Raw genomic sequence first — 25,301 nt, 5'->3', positions numbered from 1 at the left:
ATATCATTTTGGATGATCCCCCCCCTTTTGATTGAACTTCTTTTTATAAATATGGAATAATCGATTCATATTGAAAGGGTACAACTGATGGGATCTAATTATTATATTAGTTAGTTACTTTTTGACTTATATTTTCATTAGTACATATGAAAATATTTATTGTTTATTTATATATTCTGTTATTAAATTGATATTTAATTAATATATTTTTTAATATAATTATTTATTAAATATATAATAGTTAGTTTTATCAAACTAACTATCGTTTCTCTTTCATTTATTATATTGTAATTATATTATAATAATATATAATAGATGATATAATTATATTGATCAATATATATCATATGTTACTAACTTGTTTATTATGTTTATAAAATATAATAATGAATTATATTATAATTTATTATTCTTTATTCTATTATTAAAACTTATAAATATGGGGACATGACATTCCCATAAATACATAGCAAAAAATTGTGAACCTTAATGGTTTAGTAACTCCTGATTACTCCAATTCATTTATAGAATTTTCCAAATTAAGACAATCATCTACAAGGATATGAATTGTTTTCCTTGTTCTCTTTGTTTTTCCCTCTTTATTTTGGTCTTCACTATAAGCATTTGTATATCCCAAAATTTTGAGGGTCCTCCGAGAAAATCTCATGTTTTATTAATCCTTCTAACTTGGCATATTTTGTTTGTAGAACTTCTGCAAGTTGCTAGTTCACACTACAATAGAACTGCCCAAATACTTAAATTAACCTAGGAGATCTTACACTTTCTCTTTCCATAGTGAATAACACATTCCCAAGTGTAACTCCCTATGGAAAATACAACTCTATAAAGTGTCCTCTCACTAATATGTCTGCAGGCATTTGATTTTATTTAAATAAGTCACACTCAAATCCTTTTCTCTCAATTATAAGACACTCTTGGTGTTTGTAGTCAGTGAAGTATAAATAAATATATTGTAGTCAGGTAAGAAATTAATAATTATGTTTTGTATTTGTAGATGTTAGTCCCCATCAAGTTGTAGTTATCACTTGGTAGTTACCAATGGTTGGTAGCCTTAACCACATCAGTATGCTATTTATATGTACTTTATGTTTATTGTCTGAGACTGTTATGATGATATTGTACTTATTGCAAATCCGCCCATCAATAATAAAGCTATATCTTTTAAATAGGTCGCAAATGAATTATATTCATTTTATCTGTAAATCTATATTTTCATTTAGTTTATAATCTTGTCAAGCACAATTAATGAAAAAACATTTGGCACCATAACCAATACGAACTTTGGAAAAACATAACTCACAAACAAGAATCATGGCATTCTAATGGGACAGCTCAATTACAAAACTGGTGAAAGCCAACGAAGAACAAGATGAACAATTGATCATCAATCTCTGGGACATTTAGTTAAGCAACTATATTCACGCTATCATGCACAACCTCACCCTCAACAAGGAGGCTGATAATCTACTACAAAGACAGCCAAGGCTGATTCTAGGTCACCTCATCCTCCAAGAACTTTAGGAAATTTGAAATCGAGATTAGTGAAGCCAGAAATATTGCAATAATATAAGGTATGTGTAATGTTCCGTTTTCCATTCCAACTGTGAAATGGCTATCAAGTATTCGTCACATGTGCAATAGGAAAGGTTGTACGGTAGTATTCTGGCAAACAATGCACACAAGGAAGGTCTTACGGTAGTGCTGGGGTGCAATTGGGAGCCATACGGTAGCATGCAATAGGCCGTACGGCAAGATTAGAAGTGGTCATACAGTAGCAAGAGACGTGGTCGTACGTTAGTTTTAGAAGAGGTCGTACGGTACTAATGGGATGTTGTATTGTTTGTGTCCGTACGGTAGTATGAGGGCTGCGATAGTGAGTCCGTATGGCAACAAGAGGATGCCATACGTTGATGGAGTTGAGAGTTCGATGAGGAGATAAGAGATTGTGCTTGACGGGGGGATGCAGTTCTTCAAATTCGCTCAAACTAAGTCCTCCAGAATGGATTGAACAATTCAAGGAAATAATACAAAAGACACCAAAGTAGATTGAGACAGTCAGATATAGATATATTCTAGACTAAAATTGGTGTTCCAGATTTGCCAGATCTGAAGCAAAGAAGTACAATGGACAGAATAGGGTGAGGATCAATTCCCACCGAAATTGGAAGAGCCAACTAGAGAAGATCTTTCACTTCCGAAGTGACGAACAACTGAGAATCCAAACGAGAATTCGCAGTACGAAGAATAAACCAAATCACATACCAACTACTACCTACATGTCGTGCTTAAATAGCCTTCGGAGAAAATTTTTGAGGGTTTACAAAGATAGCTGATGATCACACCTACCTATAGAAATAATTAAATAAAAATGGGTCCGAGATATACTAAATCAATCAGAACCACAAATACAAATATTATTAACTTAGGCTCCATATTAATAAATTAAAGTAACTAATTAAAGGTCCTTTTCTTATATTATTTAAATTCACGGCCCAATTAATTAATTAATTTAATTTAATTATTACATTAAAATCCAGGGACATAACAAATCCTCACTGCCTAAAGATTGCTTGCCCTCAAGCAATCCGTCATCAAACAAAACACCAACAGCTCCAAGGTCCCAAATCAAACATGCAGCCAAGACAAGTGAAATGACATCAATCCTCCACAACACCATATTGTCGTCAAACTTTAGCTGGACTACTCTAATATAACTATTGTCATATCCTAAGTCATCAGGATCCCAAACCAAACACGCAAGCAAATGAGTGAATTGTCATCAAACCTCCCTTGCACCACACTGTCATTAAGCATCTGCTGCGCCACTCTGATATAAATATTGTCCCATCCCGAGTCACCAAGATCTCAAACTTGACATTCATCTATGTAATCCATCATGATTGCCACTGGGGAATAGACTTCATAATCAACCAATTGTAAAGATTGTTCCTAGAAATAATCCTCAATCAAATCCGCATCACTAGGATGCTAAACAACTACTAGTAGAGCTTTCTTATTTGGAGGATCGTTGGTAGAACCCAAATTTCCATCAAGTTGATCATCAAGCATTGGTTCAATGATATTTGTGCAAGTACCTTCTTCCAGAATCATTTCCTTCATCTTGGACTCAGGTATCAAGTAGATTTTGTCTTTGTGATAAATGATTTAGCCAACCACCTTGTATCTGTCATCCTGTACTTAACCATCCAATAGTTGGCAAGCAAAAGAATTCTTGGAGTATTTGACTAATAGATGTGCCCTCCAATCAGCTCAATACTGAACCATAGTGTAATCCAAGTCAAAGCTCTCTATTCCCCCAACAGGCTAGCAGAATCACCAACTCTGATACCACTATAATGTTTTGTTTCCCTTCCAATACTTCCAACTGTGAAATGGCTATCAAGTATTCATCAGAGCGCAACAAGAAAGGTCGTCGGTAGTATTCTGGCAGACAATGCCCACAAGGAAGGTCGTACGGTAGTGTTGGGCTGCAATTGGGAGTCGTATGATAGCATGCAATAGGTCGTATGGTAGGATTAGAAGTAGTCATATGGTAGCAAGAGAAGTGATTGTACCGTAGCTTTAGAAGAGGTCATACGGTACTAATGGCATGTTGTACAGTCTGTGTCTAAACGGTAGTATGAGGGCTGAGATAGTGAGTCTATACGGCAATAGGAGGATAATGTGCGGTGATGAAGTTGAGCATTCGGTGAGGAGATAAGAGGTTGTTCTTGAAGGGGGAGACGCAGTGCTTTGCAGCTGTTCAGATTCGCTCAAACTAAGTCCTCCAAAATGGATTGAGCACTTCAAGGAAATAATACAAAAGACACCAAAGTAGATTGAGACAATCACAGATGGATATGGATATATTCTAGACTAAAATGGTGTTTCGGATTTTCCAGATCCAAAGCAAAGAAGTACAATGGACGAAATAGGGTGAGAGTTGATTCTCACTGAAACCGGAAGAGCCAAGTAGGGAAGATCTTTCACTTCCGAAACGGCAAACAACAGAGAATCCCAATGGGAATTCGCAATACAAAGAATAATCCAAATCGCATACCAACCACTACCTACGTGCCATGCTTAAATACCCTTCGAAGAAACTTTCTGAGGGTTTACAAAGTCAACGGTCACACCTACCTACAGAAACAATTAAATAAAAATGGGTCCAAGATATACTAAATCAATCAAAAACACAAATACAAATATTATTAACTTGGGCCCCATATTAATTAATTAAACTAATTAATTAAAGTTTCTTTTTTTATATTATTTAAATTCTGGGACCAGTTAATTAATTAATTTAATTTAATTATTACATTAAAATTTGGGGACATGACAGTATGGAACCAATAGAGAGAGGAAGAATGTGACACCAAAAGAATATGTACCCAAAAACAGTTGAACATGAATCTTGAGTGGCAATAGAGAGATTATGATGTCCCCAATTTCTGCCCTTCCTTAGTGACAACATTTCTAGCAAGGTTGGTCTATTATCTGGTTCCTATAGGCCAGCAGAGCGTAGAGGGAACCAACCCAGGGACTTTGAGAGTCATGCATGAGCTTCCCAAGTAGTTTGGAGCAGTAGACAACAGTTTCCTACAATTTAGGAGGGATTCCTAATTTGTAGGGATTGACTAGGAGTGGTCTAGGAGGCATTTGGAGACCTCGGCGAACGTTTTGGAGACTTAGAGTGCATCTCCTATTTTTTAGGAGGCATTCCTATTTTTTAGGAGGAACTCTCAGTTCAGTGACAGTTCTCTTAGAGGTGCACACAGCAGGGGAGTCATTGGGACTCAATTTTGGTTGATTGGGGTTGTCTCCTACTTTTTAGGAGCATCCCTAGATTTGAGGGATGGACTACCAGTTGACACATCTTGTCCGGCATCAGTCATAGACAGGTGACAAGGTCAGATTCATGTTTGATTGGTCATTTTGGGCCTTTTGGGACCATTTGGGAAATATTTTAATATATTTAAATATTTCCTAAGTTGGTGATTAAATAAATTAAAATAAGGTTAATAATATAACCATTTTGGAGTAATGATTCAAATGCCTCATCCTGCTCTTTCTCCCACCTAAATGATTCTTCCTTGCAGGTTAGCTTATCTAACAGTTGGGACACCTTGGCAAAATTTTTAATAAATCTCCGATAATAACCTATATGCCCGAGAAAAGATTTTACCTCCGTCACATTAGTAGATGGCTGCATTTCCAGAATGACTCCCACCTTGTCGGGATCCGTCTTTAATCCTTTTTACAAACAATGTGTCCGAGCAGTCTGCCGTGCAGAACCATGAATCTGCACTTCTTGGGATTCAATGCTAGCCGGGCCCTGCGACATCTCTCCATACACTCACCAAGTGCTGCCAGGTGTCCGTCCTCCGTGCTAAATATTGACCAATCATCCAAGAAGGCCTTGAAATTTCCTACGGACATCTTGTCAAATATATGCAGTATGATCCACTGGAATGTGGCCGGTGCATTACACAACCCAAAAGGCATCCGATTGTATGCGTAGACCCCATCTTCAACAACAAACGTTGTCTTCAACTTATCCTCCTCCGCTATAGAAATATGATTATATCCAGAGAACCCGTCCATAAAAGAGTAGATTTCATGTCCCGCAACCTCCTCTAGAATGCTATCTGTGAACAGAATCGGAAAAGGATCTTTGATCGTCACTGCATTCAGGCATCTAAAATCAACGCATATTCGGATCTGAATAGTATCCTTCTTCAATGAAATGACTATCGGTGACACCCATTCGCTAGTCTGTACCTTGAAGATAATGCTAGCTTCCAGCATGCAGTTGATTTCCTCCATAACCCGTGCGGCATAGTTCTTATTCATCCAGTAGGGTCGCTTTCGTACAGGTACAGCTCCGTCCACTAGCGGGATGCGATGCACACACAATTCCGGCGGTACTCCTTTGAGGTCCTTGTATGTCCATGCAAACACATCCTTGTAGTCCATAAATATCTTAAATGCAGCAGCCTTGAGTACTGGATCCCAATTATCTCCCACTAGTATGTTCTTCGGCTCTGCCTCGTCCCCCAAATTCATTGTTTGCAGCGGAGCTTCGTTGTACTTGATTGCCTCTCCTTTACTGAATGCATGGGCAGGTGTAACATCCAACGGTGCCTCCCCCTCCTTTACTTCAGTAAACTCCTTCGGATATTCGTTCTCAATTGACAGAACATTACAGCTGTGGAATAATTCATAGTCCCCCATTTGCCAGTGGTAGAGACCGTTGACGGAATCCAAGTCGTCATCCGTTGTTCCCCTGTCCAATCGGAGGACGCCCTCCTGATCTGGTTCCATCTGTCGTCTACCTTCGTCCTCCTCTCCCTCAGAATCTGACGACAGGGCCTCTTCCCCTACCATTTGGGTATGCAGATCAATAACGAATTGACGGCCTTTACTTTCGAGGGATAAAGTGTTCTTCTTCCAGTCGTGTCGAGCTCTTGCTTCGATAAGCCACTCGCGGCCTAGGATGGCGTCATAGCCTTTCCTTTTCAATGGAATCACCACGAAATCCATCAGGAATGGCTGGGTGCCAATGGTTACCGGCTATGCCATCAGAATACCCAGTGGTTTAATACCATGTTGATCGGCGGTCAGCAGCTGAAATCTTGGAGGCCACAATGTCGGCTGTCCAAGTTTCCTCCAAGTCTCTTCTGGCAATACATTTACGCCGGACCCTCCATCCACTATGGTGTCTGTAAGAACATGTCCAAGTATCCCCGTCTCAACAACTACGGGGTGTCGTCCGAACGTCAGCGCAAGCAACATCTGATCTTCTCCTCCCGTAACAATTTCCTTTTCTTGTCTTTGACTCGGTTCTCCCGGTGACTTTCCCTTCTCGAGGCTTGATTCTCCTGCCATATTTGAAAGAGCAGATCGAAGTTAGGGCATGGTGAAAAGCAAATCACTTACCTTTACTTGCACCTCCATTTGCAAAATTTGTCGTACTATGTTTTGTTCAGCGGAATTCCTTGCTGAAGTGCCGATGATGTCCGGAGGTGTTACTGCTTGAGATACTTTTCCAACCTCTGCCCGTCCTGCTGCAAATTTCTTCTTTTCTTTAGCGGGGTCTGGGTATTCTTTTGCTTGTTGCCGCGTAATTGCCAAAACTTCTTCCTCATCCGCTCCAACAGTGGTCAAGTTCACTCCGGATTTTGGACATTTTGAGTTGTCATGATCGCCAGGTCCGCACCATCGGCACAATAGTTGAGGTGTATTTGCTGTTGGACATTCCCGCGCAAAATACCCCCACAAGTTACATGCTCGGCACTGAATAATTGATCGTCCGTTTGCATCATACTGGATCCGGCTTCTGCTTGTATTGGTATTGTTATTGTTGTTATTCTGTCCACGCCGATTATTCCTATATCCTCCAGATGTAGCGCCGGCGGCATTCGTGTTTCCGTTACCACCTGACGGGGAAGCTTCCTGTGTGAGAAGCACCTGCGGAGATCCTCTTGTTTTCATGTTAAAGGGACAGTCTTTTGTCGAATATCCCATGACCTGACAGATGTCACAAAATTGGTTCTTCGGGCACGATCCTTTAGTATGACCGTCGGTCTTACATTCCGTGCACCACAATTCACTACCTTTTGGCTCTTTCTGCATATTTTTAAACTCCATCATTCGGACCATATCCTTCTGTAAGGCACGAACTTTTTTGCTACTACCTTCGTCGTCGCAACTATCATCTCCAGCAGATTCGTCGTCATCAGAGTCAGAGGAGCTAGTTTTCTTCTTTGTCTTGTGCGCACTTTTAAGGTCCAGTGCTCTATTATAAGCATCGACATATGACGACGGTGGTACAATTTTCATTTTCCTCTGTAACTGTGAGCGTAGGCCGTCCACAAACCACCTTTTCTGCAATCCGTTCACAGGCTTGCTTTCCATTTTGTTTATTAAGTCTTTTAATCTCCTGGCGTAGAAACGAACAGTTTCGTGCTTCCCTTGCTTGGTATTGAAAATTTTCGCTACGATTTCATTATCATCCCGCAAGAGTTTAAATTCCGCCAAAAACTCCTTTTTAATGTTGTCCCATGTATCCAGCTTCTGCGGATCCATATCCGAAAACCAATCAATTGTGTAATGTCCCCTCTTTAGTTCGACATGGCATTGATCATGGATTTGCCTATTCCGGACTCTTGTAGGCAAATGGTGTGGAAAGAGAGTCAATTCTGCGGATCAGATAGTCATATCTTGCTCTTGAAGAAGTGTTAAGAGGTTATATTTTATCATTATGTGATATTGGGGCCCACATGTTATAATTTTAATTTGAGTTGCACTTTTTATTTTATAAAATTACTTTATTATAAAAAAGTGCATTATAATGAGAAATTATAAAGGATGTTTCTAGAAGTTCTAGCAACTTCTTAGAAAAGTGAATAAATAGAGGGCTGGGCCTCTCATTTGGACATGCTTGGATTGGAGAACTCTTCTACTTCTTCATTGTGAAGACATTTGTGGACTTTGGATCTGCAAATTATTCGATCTTTGGGAACGAATCACTCCCTTGGATTGGCGACTTTGAGGGTGTGAAATATCACCTGAATTGTTGCATAATTGGAGTTGGTATTCAGCCATCTCATTGGAGCTTATTGAGAATTCGTTGTTAGGGTTTGTTTTTGGTTGGAATAAGGATTTCAGATTTGCCCTATCATTGGAGAAGCATTTGACAAGAGTTTGAAGACAGAATAAGTGCATTTTCAGAATTGGCAAAGCAGGGTTCGGAACCACATAATTGCTCATATCTCCTCAACCCCTTGGAGTTATTTTTTATGGTTTTACAAGGTTACTACCTAACCCTAGGCGCCCATTTTCCTTGCATTTGGGGGTCCCAAAACCCTAATATTATTTTATTTCAGCAGCCATACAGGTACGGCCCTGCTAGTTTGGGCAGCAGCAGCAAATTAAGGACAGTTTGGGGGTGCGGTTGGAGGTCTTCATCAACGATCTGCAGCAAAACGTGGTGTTCTTCCATAGTTCTTCAAACCAGGTTCTTGCATTCTGAAATATATGTCAATTTTTGGGTAAATTTGCTGTCATACAGTCATTGTAATAATCAGTCCAGAATTGGTAATAAAATAATTTCAGCATTTATTGCGTTGTAATTGAAATATAGTTCAATGGCTTTATATATATTGTAATTCTGTGATTATATTCTGAAAGTATCAAATCTGAAATTACCATATTCTGAATATTGTTACTATTACACGCCAAGTGTTTGACAAAATTCCTAAGTTCAGTTTAAGGGTTTCTGTGGCCTTTATAGAGAGGGTCATTACAAATTGCGACACCCCGTAGGGTTGCCGAAAATTGCCTTACCCATTCATCAGCATCTGTGATTTCATTTGCCCGCCAGATCGTCTCACGTCTTACAATGTCGGAGAGGGTCGGCTGTACCATCGCCTTCAAATTTCGGCAGCTTTTCTTTGGGTCCCGCCATAACAGTGGAGGTCTACACTCCTACACTGGTCGGCACTCCCACACCGGTGGTCGGCACTCCCACACCGGCAGTCTGAACTCCCACACTGGAGGTGTCAACAGCTACGAACCTTGGTGAAGACGAAGGATCCTCCGAAATTGTTTCTCGCGGAAGTCTATCCTAGACGAAGAGGTCACTCCACGCTCATGCTCCGTCGGCACTGCGAGCCGTGCGAGTTGATGCTCTTCCGTCTGAATTTTCTTCCCTCGGCGAACACAAATTCAAGAACTCCTCCCGTGCTTCTTCTACCAATTCCACCCGCTACCGAGTCTCCTCCAACAATTCCTCCGCACTTCGGTTTCCGTCGGCAATCTTCTGGAACCTCCGTCGGCGTTTGGCTTGATGTGCCAAAATTAAATTCTCTTGCGCAATACGAATTCCATCTTTTCCCTTCGCCTTACTTCGATCCTTGTTAATCTGATTTGGCATTAATCTTCATTCCTCCCACCTTCCAGAGTCCCCGGCAACAGCGCCAAATGTTTACCGTACAGGTAAAGAAAATGAACGCATACAGACAATAGAACATGAACAGCAGAACTTATATTATTATTCGCAATAGTAGATGAATGATGATTTACAAAGATCCCCGACGGGATATAAATACTACCGCCGAACCTTCCCGAAGGGGTCCGTCGACCACAATTATTCTATCCGCTACAAACTAAACACTGCCGGACCGTCGGCTACAAAATACAGAACACCGCCGGACCGTCGGCTACAAAATAGAAAATACCGCCAGAACCATTTAGTCGGCTAACACCTGCCTTTTGTACCCACGTCCATGCGAAGGTTCACCCATATCCACAAAAGCATGACAGACTTGCCTATCTCTTGTTTGAGGTCATCATGCCCACAATAGTCATGCGAGTGTCTCGTTCACGAATCAACATAATCCTTGAAGGATGTGTCTCCTTCTAGTCTTGCCTAAGTTGCTCCTATATTTCCTAGAAAGTGGGCTATCTCTCTAAAAGGTGCTTCAATTCTCAGTGGAAATGTCAGCATCGATGATCGAGAGTGTGAATGCTAAGGTTTTTCTCTCCTTGTAACGAAATTATTTCCATGCACATATTGTAACTGTTTGTCTTCCCTTTTGCCAATTTCCACAACGTCTCTTCCATGATTCATTGTCATTCTACCCCTCTTATCATAGTTTCTTTGAGTTGCACTTGGCTTTTGGTTAGTTCCCTTAATAGTGTAACAATACCTCCTTTTGGTGTAAACCTGCATCCACAACGTGACAAGCTAGCAAAATCACCAACTCTAATAACATTGAATGTTTCTAGGTTGTAGGGCACCCTTTGGTAGCTTCCTTTAGCACCGTTCGTCCGTCCTACTCAATCACATAATGGTTATTGCCAAACATATGGTAATGGTAAGACTAGGTAATGGTAAGACTAGTCATGGGGCATATACTCCACTTGTCTGTATGGTGAGATTATGGTCCATACAAAAGATGAGACGTCGTGCACAGACTAGTCACCCATACAGTGATCTTGGTGTTCTACAGCGATTGAGTCACCCGTATAGTGCTTAGTTGTCCTGCGTTAACAATAAGGCACCCACACAATGGTCCCAGCCCCTCCATGCACGCTCAAATTTGGATGTTTATGTTTTACATCTTCAACACTTTCGCACAAAATGGAAACAAGGAGATATAGATGCACATCAAATCAAGATTAACTCAAGAACACATTACTTAGAAAATCACACAAATGTAGAAGACAACTTTGTGATAACCACTATAGAATATCCACACAAAATAGATTCGTCAAGCAAAAGATGGTGAGAGATGGTTCCCATTGAAACTACAAACACCAATAAGAGATAATCTTTCACCTCTGAAATGGTAGACAACTAAATTCTAATGTTAATTCACATAACATAAAAATAACTATCCCAGCCTTATGTATGGCTCCGGGAAACTTCCTGAAGGATTAGAAATGTGTACAGCCAACATTTTCAACAATGAGTTTAAAAAGGGCTTGAGAATAATAATATTAATTTTCAGGGCCATACACAATTATTTTATTAAATTGTTTAAAAATATTGAGGACATTACAAAAGGCAATGATACTCTTGGGCATGAGGGCATTCATCTTCACCTTATAGGGATGATCTGCGTTGATGGATGGATACTCTATTCTGATAAAGTAGTCTACATTGCCTCCTTCCCTTACAAGATAGCGTTATAATTCGACGTGGGATTTTGATGAGTTGTTTTAGGTCTCGAGGCAACATGATGATTATATCTAAGTGGAGCAGTAGGAGCAATGCTCTGGATTTTGGTTGTTTGGGATGGTTGAGGTATAATGGTGAATTGCCTATGGACAAGCAATCTATAAGAAGGGAGGATTGTATCCCCTTTCTTGGTGACAATTTAAGAGTGGTAGCTTGGCTATCACTTGAGTTCCCATATGCCAACGAGATGGTTGGGGGACTTGCCTAGAGGGTTCAAAGAGTGTTGCAAAGACACATTCCTATGGCAGTTCTGAAAATTTAGGGTGAGTTCCTATAATTTAGGACAAATTGCCTGTCAATTGGCAAGAGCGCAATCAACAATAGAGATCATCACTTTGAACAACATCTTATTGTGAGTTTTGGATATTATTTAAATTATAAGGAAATAATTAAATATTTCCTAAGCACTCAACTTCTAAGTTATGCTAATTAGACATGGGCCTTATTAATAATAATAAAGGTCTTGGAACCCACTGCTTTTTAATAAAGACCTCTATGCCTCAATAAAATTAAAAACATATATATCTAGGGCTACATTTGAAGTTTTTCTTTCATTTGTTCTTTTCCTCTAGTGCCTGCATTGAGTGGAGGTGAAAAAATGTAAAAAATTTTAAAATTTAATAAAATATAACAAAAGGCCTCAGCCAATTAATATCAAAAAAATATTTAAAAATAAAAAATAAGACAATTTTTTTAATAAATTAAGAGACACGGTGATCGTAATTTTTGAAAGGGCTTGTATTAACTCTTTTAGTAATGTGGTAGAGATTGGAGTAAAACCTAATTTGACCAAACCTTCATGAGGAAAGATTAAAAAAGAGTGGTTTGGCAGCCATTTTCCATTATAGAGAATTGAGTCCATTTCGGAATGATATCTTAGGAGCCTGCAAATGCACATTTGGAGCAGATTCAAGGTTTGAGGGCATCAATCATCAGGCTAAAGGGGTGAGACATAGCCCCCAGCCCACAAGTAATTTATTCCCTGCACAATGTAGAGGAATTGGGCACTACAATAGCTGGAATGAGAGATTTTATCTTGACATCAGAGCGTAGCAGCATAGTTGTTACATAAAATGTAGTTCTGGAGCATTGCATGTGACATAAGCTCATCTAGAAGGCTTCATACTAATCGTACACCTCCTAATTTTTGGCTTTTCAACTGGGCACTGAATAGTGGTAATGGAAATTGCAGAATGGGATGCATCAGGTGGTAGGAATCACCATATATTGGCAGATCGGAGTGTCTACAGTCATACATCAGCTTATTAAGAGGACGTACAGTTTACTCAGTCACCTGCATCAATACTGGAGGCTACATTTGTAGGCTAGTCATTAATTTATGCCCTGAATTCATCAGAACCAGCACACGTGCCTAGCTGGAGTAGTGTTTATCTTCCAGCATTCACATTTCAAATCTTTAGGCCTGGTACGATTCCCATTGTAAATGCTTTCTAGATTGAAGAAATAAATTGAATCTGCTACTTTATTCTTTTTTTTTGCTATGTGTTTGTGGAGCATTTACATTAGTCTGAAAAGATAGTTTCCAGCATCTCCTTTTAGTACAGTTGTATTTAGCATACTTTCTTTAAAATATTTGAAAAATAATTTAAAAAATTAGAAGTATCTTTGAAAACAAAAAAAACTACAAAACCCTAAAGACATCACCAAATTTGCTGTCAAATATTTGATTAAAAACACATGCAATTTTACCAAATACCGGGCCAGGATCTTTCACACCAACAACATTATTAGACTATTTGAAATCAGAGGTTTCTTTCAAATGCAAAGTTTTATAGTAGCAGGTTGTAATGGTGTTGGCAGGTCGAATCAGGCCTTCACAAAAAGGTTACTTTAAAATAATTTATAACCTGTCAATGAGCAAAAGACAAACTTGTTCAGATTTCTGGGAAGTATGTTTTTAAAATGATTTTTGAACTTGATTATAAGCTAAATTTAAGCATTGCTCCTTGCTCCCTATTTAGCAAGGCCCTCATTTTGGGGACACTGAGAATCACAGAGAGTTGTAAAACACTTTGGAAAAACTCTGTTAAGCAAGCTACCATTGATTTCTTGTTGGAAACTAGATGGGAGTTTTATAGATAACCTAAAGGATATCTTTTAACAGGACTTGACAATATTTGTTAAAGCTAAACTAAGCTTTATGTCATTAGAACCTCAAGTCTCTGCCTCATTTTTTTATACAGTGAGAATTTCTTGATAACCCCAACAAACTTTTACGAAAAAAACTATCTTTCGCACCTACATAACACCTTTGCTGGTATCCAAACATATAACTCTCTGATTTTTAGCAAAATGGAGATAAACATTTACTGGAACAACCACCCAATGGACCAATGTGGCTAGTATTTGAGTTGAGAATATTTACTAGGAGCTCCAATTGTCTGATACCACTCGCACTCTTTACTAAACCTCTTGCTTATTTCAATTCCAAAATGCAACTCCAAAATCCAGAGGAAGAAATCGATATACATGTTCTACTTGCAAGTGGTGATGATAAAATGATGGAAAACTACATCTCTCCTATACTATACTTGGATGAAATTATGAACATATTCACAAGCGAAAATTAGCTGATCGAAGCCTCAATTCATTCCAAATGTACTCTTGAACGAATTAATGAGGGCCACTAACCAAACAAGATGCATGGAATCGATGTTGCAAATACGGCTGTAGATGAGTTACTAATCCCAATTAACTCTGCTCATCCAGTTATAACTGATGGGAGGGAACATCAGAATGCTTTGGCGATGGCATGAACAATATAAGAAGCATCACCTGCTCTCTTATCTCATCTCAATAATAAAGTTCCTTAAGAAAGGGTCTGAGAGTTATTTCTCAAATAGATGCTGTCTTTCCATTTTTTTGGCCTTAGTTTGACTCTGTAATTAGCCAGCACATCTACAATTCAGTTTCAATAACCTGTAATTTGGAGAGCAAAAAAAAATAATTTCCCAGACTTTTGAAAGAGAATTATGACGTATTGGATAATCCTATTCAATTTCTAATTGGAATGTACTTCAACTCTAGGAGCAATTTTCAAGTCTCCTTTAGTCCAACCTTATTAAAGCATAAAGCATGCATTACAAATACTCTGTATGACCTTATTAAAGCATAATAAAACTCTGTATTATTCTATCAAGATAAAGCATGCGTTACCATTCTACTCTACAATAATTTGGTAGACACTTTGAGTATTTAAATCAGTCCATGTTATCACCATTTTAATGAAAATTAATAACACAATAGATTTAATTTTACTCCAGTAAAGTAAACAAATAAATGCACACCAACATTTATGTGGCTTTTGAATATTTCTGTAATATTAATTGACTAACATTTTAAAGATATTTAGCTTATTGTAATGAAAATGCAATTAATTTGAAAAATCCTCTGGCATCCAATATCTACATCAATCATTTACAAATATACAAGTCCCATGTCTCATCAACACCTATTAAAGAGGTACTATTTTAATGTTCTGGAAGTTGAGAATAGAAAGCACAGTCTACACAGTAAAAATCTGCTAATTTTAAGATATTTTGATATTTAGCTAATTACATTCTTTTGGCACTCTACACATCCACCAGAAAGTATTTTCTTGAATATATGAAAATAATTCACTCTCAAAAGATTTGATCATATCAAGAGTTAAAATGTGGCTGGCAACCTTTGCATTCAATATAGTTTCAAGCTGCCGAACCTCAAGTGCACAACTTGATGAACTAGTTCCTGCAGTTAAAGACAACAATTTACATGCTTCAAAAATGTGTCATGCCAAAGACAGTAAGTTTAACTTGAAAAAATATATTGTCTACAACAAAACAGCTTTATACACTGCAAATATACTATAGACGACACATCTTACCACTTGAAGACACAAGAGATGCAGTCATTCCAAATATTCTAGGAAGATTCTTCAATTTTCCGGATTGTCTGTGATAAAATTCCTGTAAGAACAATTAATGATATCATATAGAGACTCCATCATAATATATCAAATAATATTAATATTGTTTATATAAATATAGAAATCTTCCACCTTCCAATATAGTAGAAATTCAAGAATATTTAAACAAACATACAAGATACCTAAAAAGGCTCAGGACATACAATAGAAGCGATGAACAAATACAAAACATATTGGTTTGATATATATATTGGGTGGATATTTTGCAACCGACAGTTTTGGGTAAAATCTACTCGCAAAATAGGTAGAACAACCATAGCATATAAGAACAAGTCTCTCCTACAGCAAAGGGAAGGCTCCCCCTTCTCACTGTTCCTTGGATCAACTTAAGGTAAGCAAGAAGTTGAGAGATTTTGTAACGGGTGTTACCAATATTCTTTCTTCGAATCTTTCAAAAAAAATTGACTTTACTTTCAAAGCCAATAATGGGCAAGATGAACTCTCTAACTACACTTCTATCTAGTAGCTGAAAACGGTGATACCGATAAACCAACGCCAACTCAAAGACTGATTATAAGCATACCGGTTTAGCTCTAAGTCTTGTTTGTTTAATTTATAAGAAAAAAATCACTACCATTGGGGCGCAAAGACTTCCAAAAGTAAATGACTTTTATTCTATTCTATAAGAAAAACCTCTGCCATTGGGGCACATAGATTACTAAAAGTAGGGAAATTCTAACTATTTTTCATAAATTTGAGACGGCAATACAAGCTACAGTCAAAGCTTTCAATTTATGTATGACCACAATCGCTCTCAATCAAAGCTCCGACTCCAATTGTTTCTTAACTCACTATGCTCTATTATTGAACACACAATAATAACATGAATCAAAGATAATAGGCACAAATTACAATCGAAGCTTCTAATTTCTCTATCACAATTGCTTCCAATCAAAGCTTCAAATCTAATTGCTTATTTTATTCACTTTTCTCCCAAATTGGTACTACACAATCACAGTTATGCTTACACAAGTTTGGCGGAGCTTTCTTGCATACAACAAAGATGATTTTTACAATGAGGGTGCATTCCTTTATATAGGAAAAGGCGTTGAGAAAAAAGTGGAGGAAAAAGTGAGAGCAACTCAACCAACTTTGACCCGGTTTAACTAACAAGATAAATTATTATATTACATGTCACTACACATGTAAATCATATTACATATAATTACACATTTTCATATAACACATCCTCTTCAATTAAAAGCATGAAATAAGAAGCAGAAAGATGGAAGAGAAAAGAAACAATCCTAGGGATTGTTTTGAAGGGCCTTGTACTTGGCGATGCTATCTCAGATGATCACAAGATCGAGAGTTTCTCTATTTTGTGCCAGTGAATTCACCTTAATAACCATGGTGTTGCGTCTTTTGATAGCCTCTAACTCTCATTCATTAATTGTTCGTTGTCATTTGAAAACTTGATGTTATCAAACTTTTCTCGCTCAAGTTGTCATGAATTCTCCTATGTAGATTGGCACATTCTAGAATCTCTGAGACTTTGAAAACCTTTTTGACGGTGTCCGGATATAAACTCGAAATAGCTTTCCAGCACCTTAAACTTTTTTTTTTGAAGCAAAGTGTTTGGCGCATTCCCACATGAGCTCAAGCTCTTAGACAACCATTGGGAAAATGGAGACCAAATGAATTATAGCTTCTTTATTTGAAGCACACCTTCTTTATTGGATGTCTTCATTCTTTATAAAAATCCTAGGATATCTTGACTTCCTGCAACATGAAAGTTTCAATGGGATTGAATCCATCATTGGATGATATGGATTCTAATTCCATGAGAATATTGGCAAAATGGATTTCTAAGGAACAGTATATGCAAAGTATTGATTAGATACTCATGGAGCATATATAATGAATTGGATGTGATATGAAAAGTACATGCAGAGGGCTAAATGGGACTTAGGAAGATGGATGGCATATAAATGCGTATGGGAAAAGAACGAGTTCTTATAAAGATGCCTTGAGGAATGAACGCTAGGCGCATGGGAATGTGTGCAAATGATAACTTTTGACTTTAAAAGTGTGACTTTTAGTCAAAAATGGGTTCTATGAATGTCATGACACGTAAAGTGGATTGCATTGAAAATGAACATGCATTTAGGTTCGGAAGATGGAAATACGTGTAATGGGAACGAAGGATGAGATTGCATGTAAATGTGGATGGAGAGTGAGATTACATGTAATCGAATGTCGAGAATAAGATGCAATGTGTTATGGCATGTACTGATGGAGGTGGAATCAAATGATGCACTTCCACGAAGACGTGGAAGGTGGAGTGGGTTTTGTGAAAGGACTTGCAATTTCTTCCAAAAGAAGAAATACGAGAAAGCAAGCAAACAAACAACGAAAACAAGCAAAAAACGCATGCCTTTGGTCTTAAACTCAAACATGTCAAGAAGAAAGTTGCTTTGCAGTGCAAATTCGAATTTGGAGTTTTAAAAAAATCCAAAAAGTGTGAAAATGAGAGTTTTCATCATTTTTGAAGAAACAATGCAATTTTCATGGCATATATATGGACAACTGTGCAACTTCAAGCTAAAATATGCATGGAAATAGCAAGATAAGCATGGATTGATGAGAAAGTCTGAAAATGTCCACTTACTTGAAGGTTAATGAGACAAAATAGTAAGTTTTATAGACTTGAAGACCAATTCTCCTCAAATCCAAACTTACAAACAACTATTTGACTTCCTCGCACTTGCAAACAATGAATGATTAATGAGCATTCAATGGTTGAATTTGACATGAAAATGCCAAAAATGTGGTCTCTAAAGGCATTAGCATACATTAAAACTAAAAAATGACCTCTATTGATCCAAACAAATGGTCTGGAAATGTCATTTTTGGAGTGTTTCTAACAAAAATGAGCCTTTTTCATGCAAAAATCTGAGTCATTTTTGCAAAAATGTGGTCAAAAATGCATGTAAACTGATCATTTTTAACTTGTGAATGCTAAAACAACTTCCTCAAATGCAAAAATGCGGCTCCAAAATGTAAAAAAGTAAATGAAAAACCCAAGTTCTGGGCGTTTTTAGCAAAAACGTGATTTATAGAGGGCATGAAATGAAGCATTTTTTACTTGTAAATGCAGAAACAACTTCCCCAATAGTATATACATGGATCAAAACCTCAAAACAACTTCTATTTGAGCCAAAATGTGATCAAAATTGAACCAAATCTGGAAGTTTTTTACAAAAACGTGGCTCAAAAATGCATAAATCTTAGTCATTTTTGTCTTGGATATGCAAAATCATGACCCCCAAATGCATGTATATGCATTTAAACTCAAAAACGCACCCCCTGTGATGGATTTCAAGCCATTATTTGGCAGATACAAGCATTTTAGATGAAAAACCTGTTCTTGGAGGAAGAAAACATGAAGTTTTTTGCACTTGAATCTTCAATTTTGTGTTTTATGAGGGCATATGCATGTATTAAAGGCAACTCTCACCTTTTGGAGTGCATTACATATTTTTAAAACATGTGATAGAATCTCCCCATTCAAATTGCACCTTTTGAATGCAAGTGTTTGTTTTAAAAACACATGTAATGGAGGTCATAAGCAAAACCCCACCTTTTGGGTGCATATGCATATTTTAAAATTTGCTCACAAATGACCCTTAGTGCAAGATCACACCTTTTAGAGGTCACTGCATGATTTGAAAACACTCAAATATGCATGTCTCACCTTTTGGTAGTCATTGCATGTTTTAAAACACATTTAATGACATGTTTTATATGTTTTAAAATTGTCTTTTCATTCAAAATCGTATCTTTTGCATGCAATTGCATATTTTGATGAAAATGTGCTTGTAGACATGTTAGACACAACTTAAGTGATGAATTGAACATATGTCAATATAATTTTTGAAGAAATATTACTCAAATGGATCATAAATAATATTTACACTATATAGATAAATATATAATGTACAAATATTATTTTAAAAGTAATATTTACTAAAATGTTTTGAATTAAAACTCAAAAATTAAATTAAACTATATAGTTAATATCAGAGTAACGAAAATCGCTCAAAAATCGCGTGAATCGGCGATTCAACGATCAGATTCATGGATGGCGATTTTTTTTGGAGTCGGAAATCACCATCGCCGATTTCATCGGGTGAATCGCCTGAATCGCCCAAACTGGCAATTCATCCAAAAAATTGCCCAAATTGCCTGATAAAATCACCAAGAAATCGCATGCGGCCAGTAAAGTATGGACTTGTAAAATTTTTAAAAATCACTTGTTTTTTTTACTTTCTTTTTAACCTATTCTCTTTGTTATAACCCTAAAGGGCCTTCTATTTGTTTAACATGAGTAGAAGAGAGGAAAAGTGAGAGAGAAGAAGAGAAAAGAAAAGCCATAGGTTTCTAACCGACAAGAAGGAAGAGCACAAAAGAGATCAGCAATCCATTTGGGGAGGCCATCAATTGCATTGGGAGCATTAAAGAGCCAATCTCAACACTCCTCAACTCATTTGCAAGAGGTAAGTGCTCATTTTTTTTTTGCATGTTAGTGTATTATGCATTTTTTGTTAAATTTTTAGTGTATTATGCATTTTTTGTTAAATTTTTATAGTTTTCAAGATTTTTAGTTTAGATCTTGAATGTTCTTTATTTTTACTAAGTTGCAAACTAGGGTTTGTTGTTTTGTAGCTTTTATGAGCTTCAAACTTTGATATTTTACATTAAAAAAATTATTGCACCAACCTTTGCTTTCATTTTTCGCAAATTCGCAATGGGTAGAAAAGATGAATGTTGGAAATATAACGAAGAGTTTCCTGGAAGAACCAAATATCAAACAAAATGTATTTTTTGTAAAGAAAAAATAACTTCTGGGGGGTATTTATAGATTGAAATACCACATTGCTGCTATACCTAGACACGATGTTACAATTTGCACTCACCAAACTCCTGAGGCAAAATGCACTTGCTTAATGGCATTAGAAAAAATTGAAAAAGAAGCCAATAGGAAAATGCAACTTGAAGGGTTAAGGGGTATTGGCTCCCATGTTCCCGCATCCGCATCTACAGTTGCATCCACATCTGCATCTGCATCAACTTCCGCATCCGTAGGTTGTGTTAGAGAGGGTTCTTCTAGGCCTCCTTTTTATCCTAGTTCTTCTGCTCGTGCTAGTGCTAATGCTAGTGCTAGTCGGTCACATACTGAGACAGAGTCCCACACCAACCTATTGCAGCCTAGAGTGCGAAAAAACAGAATGGATAGTTACTTTGTGCCCCGCACTACTCCTGGTTCCTAACCCACGCTTGAGGACATGGATTTGAACAAGGAGATTCATGATGCTGACAGAAAGGAAATATGCAAATTTTGGTACTTTTGCAACATTCCATTTATTGCAGCCAGGTAATTGATTCTTTTTTCTTTGTTTTCTTTAAAGTTAAAATTAAAAGTAAAAGTAAAAATAAAACTTTAATTATATCTACTTGTTTTATAATTTGAGTCTTTGACATCTAAATTTTTATTTGTGACAGGGCTCCTTATTGGCAAAACATGATAGATGCGGTTGCTAATTGTGGTCCGGGGTTTAAAGCCCCAACTGAGGCTGAGTTGAGCGGATACCTCTTGGATGAGATGGTAGAGGACATGAGGGCTGAGCTTGAGGAGAATCGAAAGGAGTGAATTGCAAAGGGTTGCACCATCATGACTGATGGTTGGACAAATAGGAGGAATAGAACACTCCTCAATTTTCTTGTATCCTGTGGAGGTGATTGATCATTCTACTTTCCTACATACATAATTGTAAATTTTGATTTGTTGAATGCTAATTTGTTGATGATCCATTTAATTTTAATATTCTAATTCGTTGTTTTGTTACTTGTAGGATATACCATGTTCATCAAATCCATCGATGCTTCCGCACATGTAAAAAATGCCACATACTTATGTGAGGCTATTGAGGAAGTCATAGCAGAGGTGGGAGAACAAAATGTGATCCAGGTGGTGACGGATAATGCAACAAGTTATGTTGCTACAAGTAAACTTTTAACTTTTCAAGTTTTGAAAATAAATTTATTTGAATTTTGAAATTTGAATTTCTAATTGACTTAAAATTGTTGTAAGTAAACTTTTGATGGAGAGGCACCCCACCATATTTTGGTCCCCTTGTGCGGCACACTGCATTGACCTCATGTTGGAGGAAATTGGCAAACTTGAGTTTGTCAAGTCATGTGTGGAAAGGGCAAAAAACATATGCAAATTCATTTATAATCATTCATTGTCCTTAGCACAATGAGGAAGTACACAGAAGGCAAGGAGTTAGCTCACCCAGGTATCATGAGGTTTGCCTCGAATTTCATCACCCTGCAGTCCTTGTTGACATCAAGGGATGAATTGAGGAGCATGTTTGTTGGGCGGGAGTGGATTTCCTCTTCCTATGCTACGACCACTGCAGGGATAGATGTGGCGGATTGCATATTTGATGAGGATGGTTTTTGGATACCCGCTAGAGAAATCCTGAAGGTAAATTTATTGCAATTTAACATTTAGTATTTTACTTTTACTTTAAGTTATATTATTTTATATTTAAGTTTTGACTCAAATTTTTTGTTTTACTTTATATGTAGGTCACTAAGCCCCTTGTAGCTTTGCTACGAACTACTGATGGGGAGAAGCCCTCTATGGGCTACATTTATGAGGGCATGGATAGGGCAAAGGAGGCCATCAGAGCCCAATATGCAGGAGTGCAGGAGAGGTATGGCCCTATTTGGCACATCATCGATAAGAGATGGCAGAATCAGCTCCATCGACCCATCCATGCAGCAGCTTACTTTCTGAATCCGGCATATTGTTTCTGTCCTGAGTTCAAGGCGGATGCGGAGGTTCTCACTGGCTTATACACAGTGATTCAGAGGTTGAGTAGTGATGAAGATAGCCCTGCTACGATTGTTGAGCTAGACCAATTCAACAATAAAGAGGGGCCACATTTCTCTAGCAGGATGGCCATAAATGCTCAGACAACACTACAGCCAGGTAAAAATTAAATTACATATTCAATGTTCATGAATCTAGATTCTAAACTTAAAGTTGATTATGTAATTTTAGAGTTAACTTGTAATTTGTAAATGAGACTAATTGTTTCTATTTTCCCTTATTGCAAATAGATGGTGGCAAATGTTTGGGGCCACAACCCCAAAACTTCAAAAAATTGCCATCTGTATTCTAAGTCAGCCAAGCAGCACTTCTAGATGTGAGCGCAGTTGCTCCATGTTCGAGCACATCCATTCGAAGAGGAGAAACAGGTTGACAGTGCAGAAGTTGAATGATATTGTCTTTGTTCATTACAACCTCCGTCTTAGGATCAGACAGATTTTGGGCACTGACTCCTCTCCGATCATTCTGGAGGAGATTGATCCAGAATCAGAGTGGCTCACAGAGGTTGTGGATCGAGTCTTCACTGAGGAAGACTGTGCGTGGGTTGACCAAGTGGATATAGAGGCTGAGGCAGCTAGAGCACGTTCTTCAGGCATTGGTAGACGCACACGTGCACGCACAGGCACAAGCCCTAGCGACGTTCGTGAGCCCATCTTACATGGGGGAGATATGGCTCAGCAGTCCTCTAAGACCTACATTAGACGCCTTGCTACTAGGCAGACTAGATACTCAAAGGCTAAGGCTGAGGCTACAGCCGAGCTTCAGGATGATGTTGAGGATGATGATGATGACTATGAGTCTGAGGCTTGAGTTGGAGCCTTGTTTTTATATTTTGTTTACAGATATTGATACTGAATCATTGATAGACATATGTTTCAAACTTTCATGGATCTTCATCTTAGATTCTTACATACATTTATGATTTGATGTCTTATGGATCATCTTACATACATTCTATGATTTAAATCATTATGATCAGTTGATTTCTATTTACTTCAGCTAGCCTACAATTTACATTTTAGATAACATAGTTACGTATGTGATGGATTTTATGTTCTATGTTTATGTATGTTAAGTTTTAACTTCTCTTTGATGATGTTATAGTGTGTTTAAGTTATATTCAATAAAGGGTGCATGAAATAAGTTTTAAATTGTTAAAATCTTTAAATTTAAAGGGCTTTTTCAAATTTGCCGATTCATCGCCGATTCATTGCCGATTCACGATTCAATTCGGCCTTGCCGATTCCGATTCTTGTTACTTTGGTTAATATAGTCACTTAAGTGAAAAATTATAAAGCAACTCAACTTAAAAATATAACATAAAGTGCTCTATAGTTACTTTAAGTGAAAAATTAAAATGATAAAGTAACTTTAAAACACAACATATTTTTCAAAAAGTGAATGTCAACTTCAAAATATAACTTGATATTTTAATTCGTGAAGTTGCACCTAAAAGGTCCACTTTTTAGCACTAAAATGGTTGTATCTTTAGATTGCCAACTCCAATTAAACCCTAGATCAGATCGAATCAAAGGGAAAACCGAAAGCAATGACTTGAGTACAACCGAAGGACCAAAAGCCAACAATCACACACTCAAAAACAAGAAAAAGGATGTTGAAAGCTTCAAAAATTAAGCATAGGCTCGACAAATAGAAAAACTAAAAAGACTTGACAAAAGCCTTCAGTAAAAAGATTTATTATATCAATTGGGGTCAATTGATTGATCAATACTAACTAACTAAATAATGAACTGAACTCAAAGAAATGCAAACTAAGTTGAAAAGTTTCGTACTATTACCTACATTTTGTGGTGACAAAATGCAGAATATATATATAAAATTGCTTGAAATAATATTATCATTTTCTGATCTAATACTTGAAGATTGATTATCATACACATACCAGATTGAAATATCAAATAGCTCCAAGTATAATGGCGGTATTGCAGATTATTATTTCATGTTCCACATATAATCCTGATTGAGCATGATCATTAGTGATTACAATCAGATCGAATGATCATTAGTGCAGAGACTGCAATTAGATCAAATCCAAATTTATTACCTATACAGATTGTTGATCTTGTTATCAACACAGACAGATTTGTTAAGTGCAAATTAATATGTAAACCCCAATTAGTGATCGGGCGCTATTTGGTAAAGAAATGGCACTAATGAAGAAGCATGTTAATGAGCAGGCATGCCTCCACTTTGTGGAGACAAGTCCTCTCATGAACATGTCTCCACAAAACAATATATATAGCAGATCCGATCGACCAAGAGAACCACCAAAATCAATTAGTGAAAGGCTCTTTGAGATTGAGCATTAAATCAGTTTCAGATTTGTGAATATAATAACCAGTATTTCTTAATATTGTTTATACATCATTCCTATATTTTTGATAAGTATAAGATTATTTATATTCTGATTACAGCCTGCAAGAAGAAGATATTAGTCAATAATCATACCATTCAAGAATTAACAAATTGAAGAGACATATATAGTTCAGATCTGCAATAAATCTAATTATAACTAACATGGTATCAAAGCCTTGCTAAGGAAGATCTGATTAGATTTGAGTATTCAGATTATTCAAAACATATATTTAATCTCTCTTGAAAGTGCAATCACATTTCATTTT

General features: G+C 37.2%; 2 protein-coding genes across 7 annotated transcripts in view; one reads left to right on the top strand and one right to left on the bottom strand.

Moving 5' to 3' along the window:
- Window positions 1–25,301, bottom strand: part of DCL2 (dicer-like 2) — a 445,017-nt gene that overhangs the window by 350,239 nt on the left and 69,477 nt on the right. For all 6 annotated transcript variants that reach the window (XM_089801429.1, XM_089801434.1, XM_089801433.1 and 3 more), the window contains exons 5-6: window positions 15,654–15,735; window positions 15,456–15,517 (exon numbers count right to left, since the gene is read on the bottom strand). In XM_089801429.1, the coding sequence (XP_089657555.1) occupies window positions 15,456–15,517; window positions 15,654–15,735 (144 nt within the window). The remainder of the gene's footprint in view (window positions 1–15,455; window positions 15,518–15,653; window positions 15,736–25,301) is intronic.
- Window positions 21,124–23,581, top strand: LOC149540313 (uncharacterized). Its single transcript, XM_089801439.1, has 4 exons — window positions 21,124–21,493; window positions 21,611–22,248; window positions 22,353–22,758; window positions 22,890–23,581. Exons 2-4 carry the CDS (start codon window positions 22,018–22,020, stop codon window positions 22,949–22,951), a joined length of 699 nt encoding a protein of 232 aa, XP_089657565.1. The 5' UTR covers window positions 21,124–21,493; window positions 21,611–22,017; the 3' UTR covers window positions 22,952–23,581.

The sequence above is a fragment of the Cupressus sempervirens genome, chromosome 9, assembly GCF_028749045.1.
Source record: "Cupressus sempervirens isolate cs-2001-9-10 chromosome 9, ASM2874904v1, whole genome shotgun sequence".
NCBI classification, from domain to species: Eukaryota; Viridiplantae; Streptophyta; class Pinopsida; order Cupressales; family Cupressaceae; genus Cupressus; species Cupressus sempervirens.
This window is presented reverse-complemented; position numbering and strand designations above follow the sequence as displayed.

Bases quoted from the DNA above. Each gene is read 5' to 3' on its own strand.
- LOC149540313 (XM_089801439.1), top strand. From the start codon at position 22,018: ATGAGGAAGTACACAGAAGGCAAGGAGTTAGCTCACCCAGGTATCATG. The intron at 22,249-22,352 runs GTAAATTTATTG...CTTTATATGTAG, and splicing joins CCGCTAGAGAAATCCTGAAG to GTCACTAAGCCCCTTGTAGC. The intron at 22,759-22,889 runs GTAAAAATTAAA...TATTGCAAATAG, and splicing joins TCAGACAACACTACAGCCAG to ATGGTGGCAAATGTTTGGGG.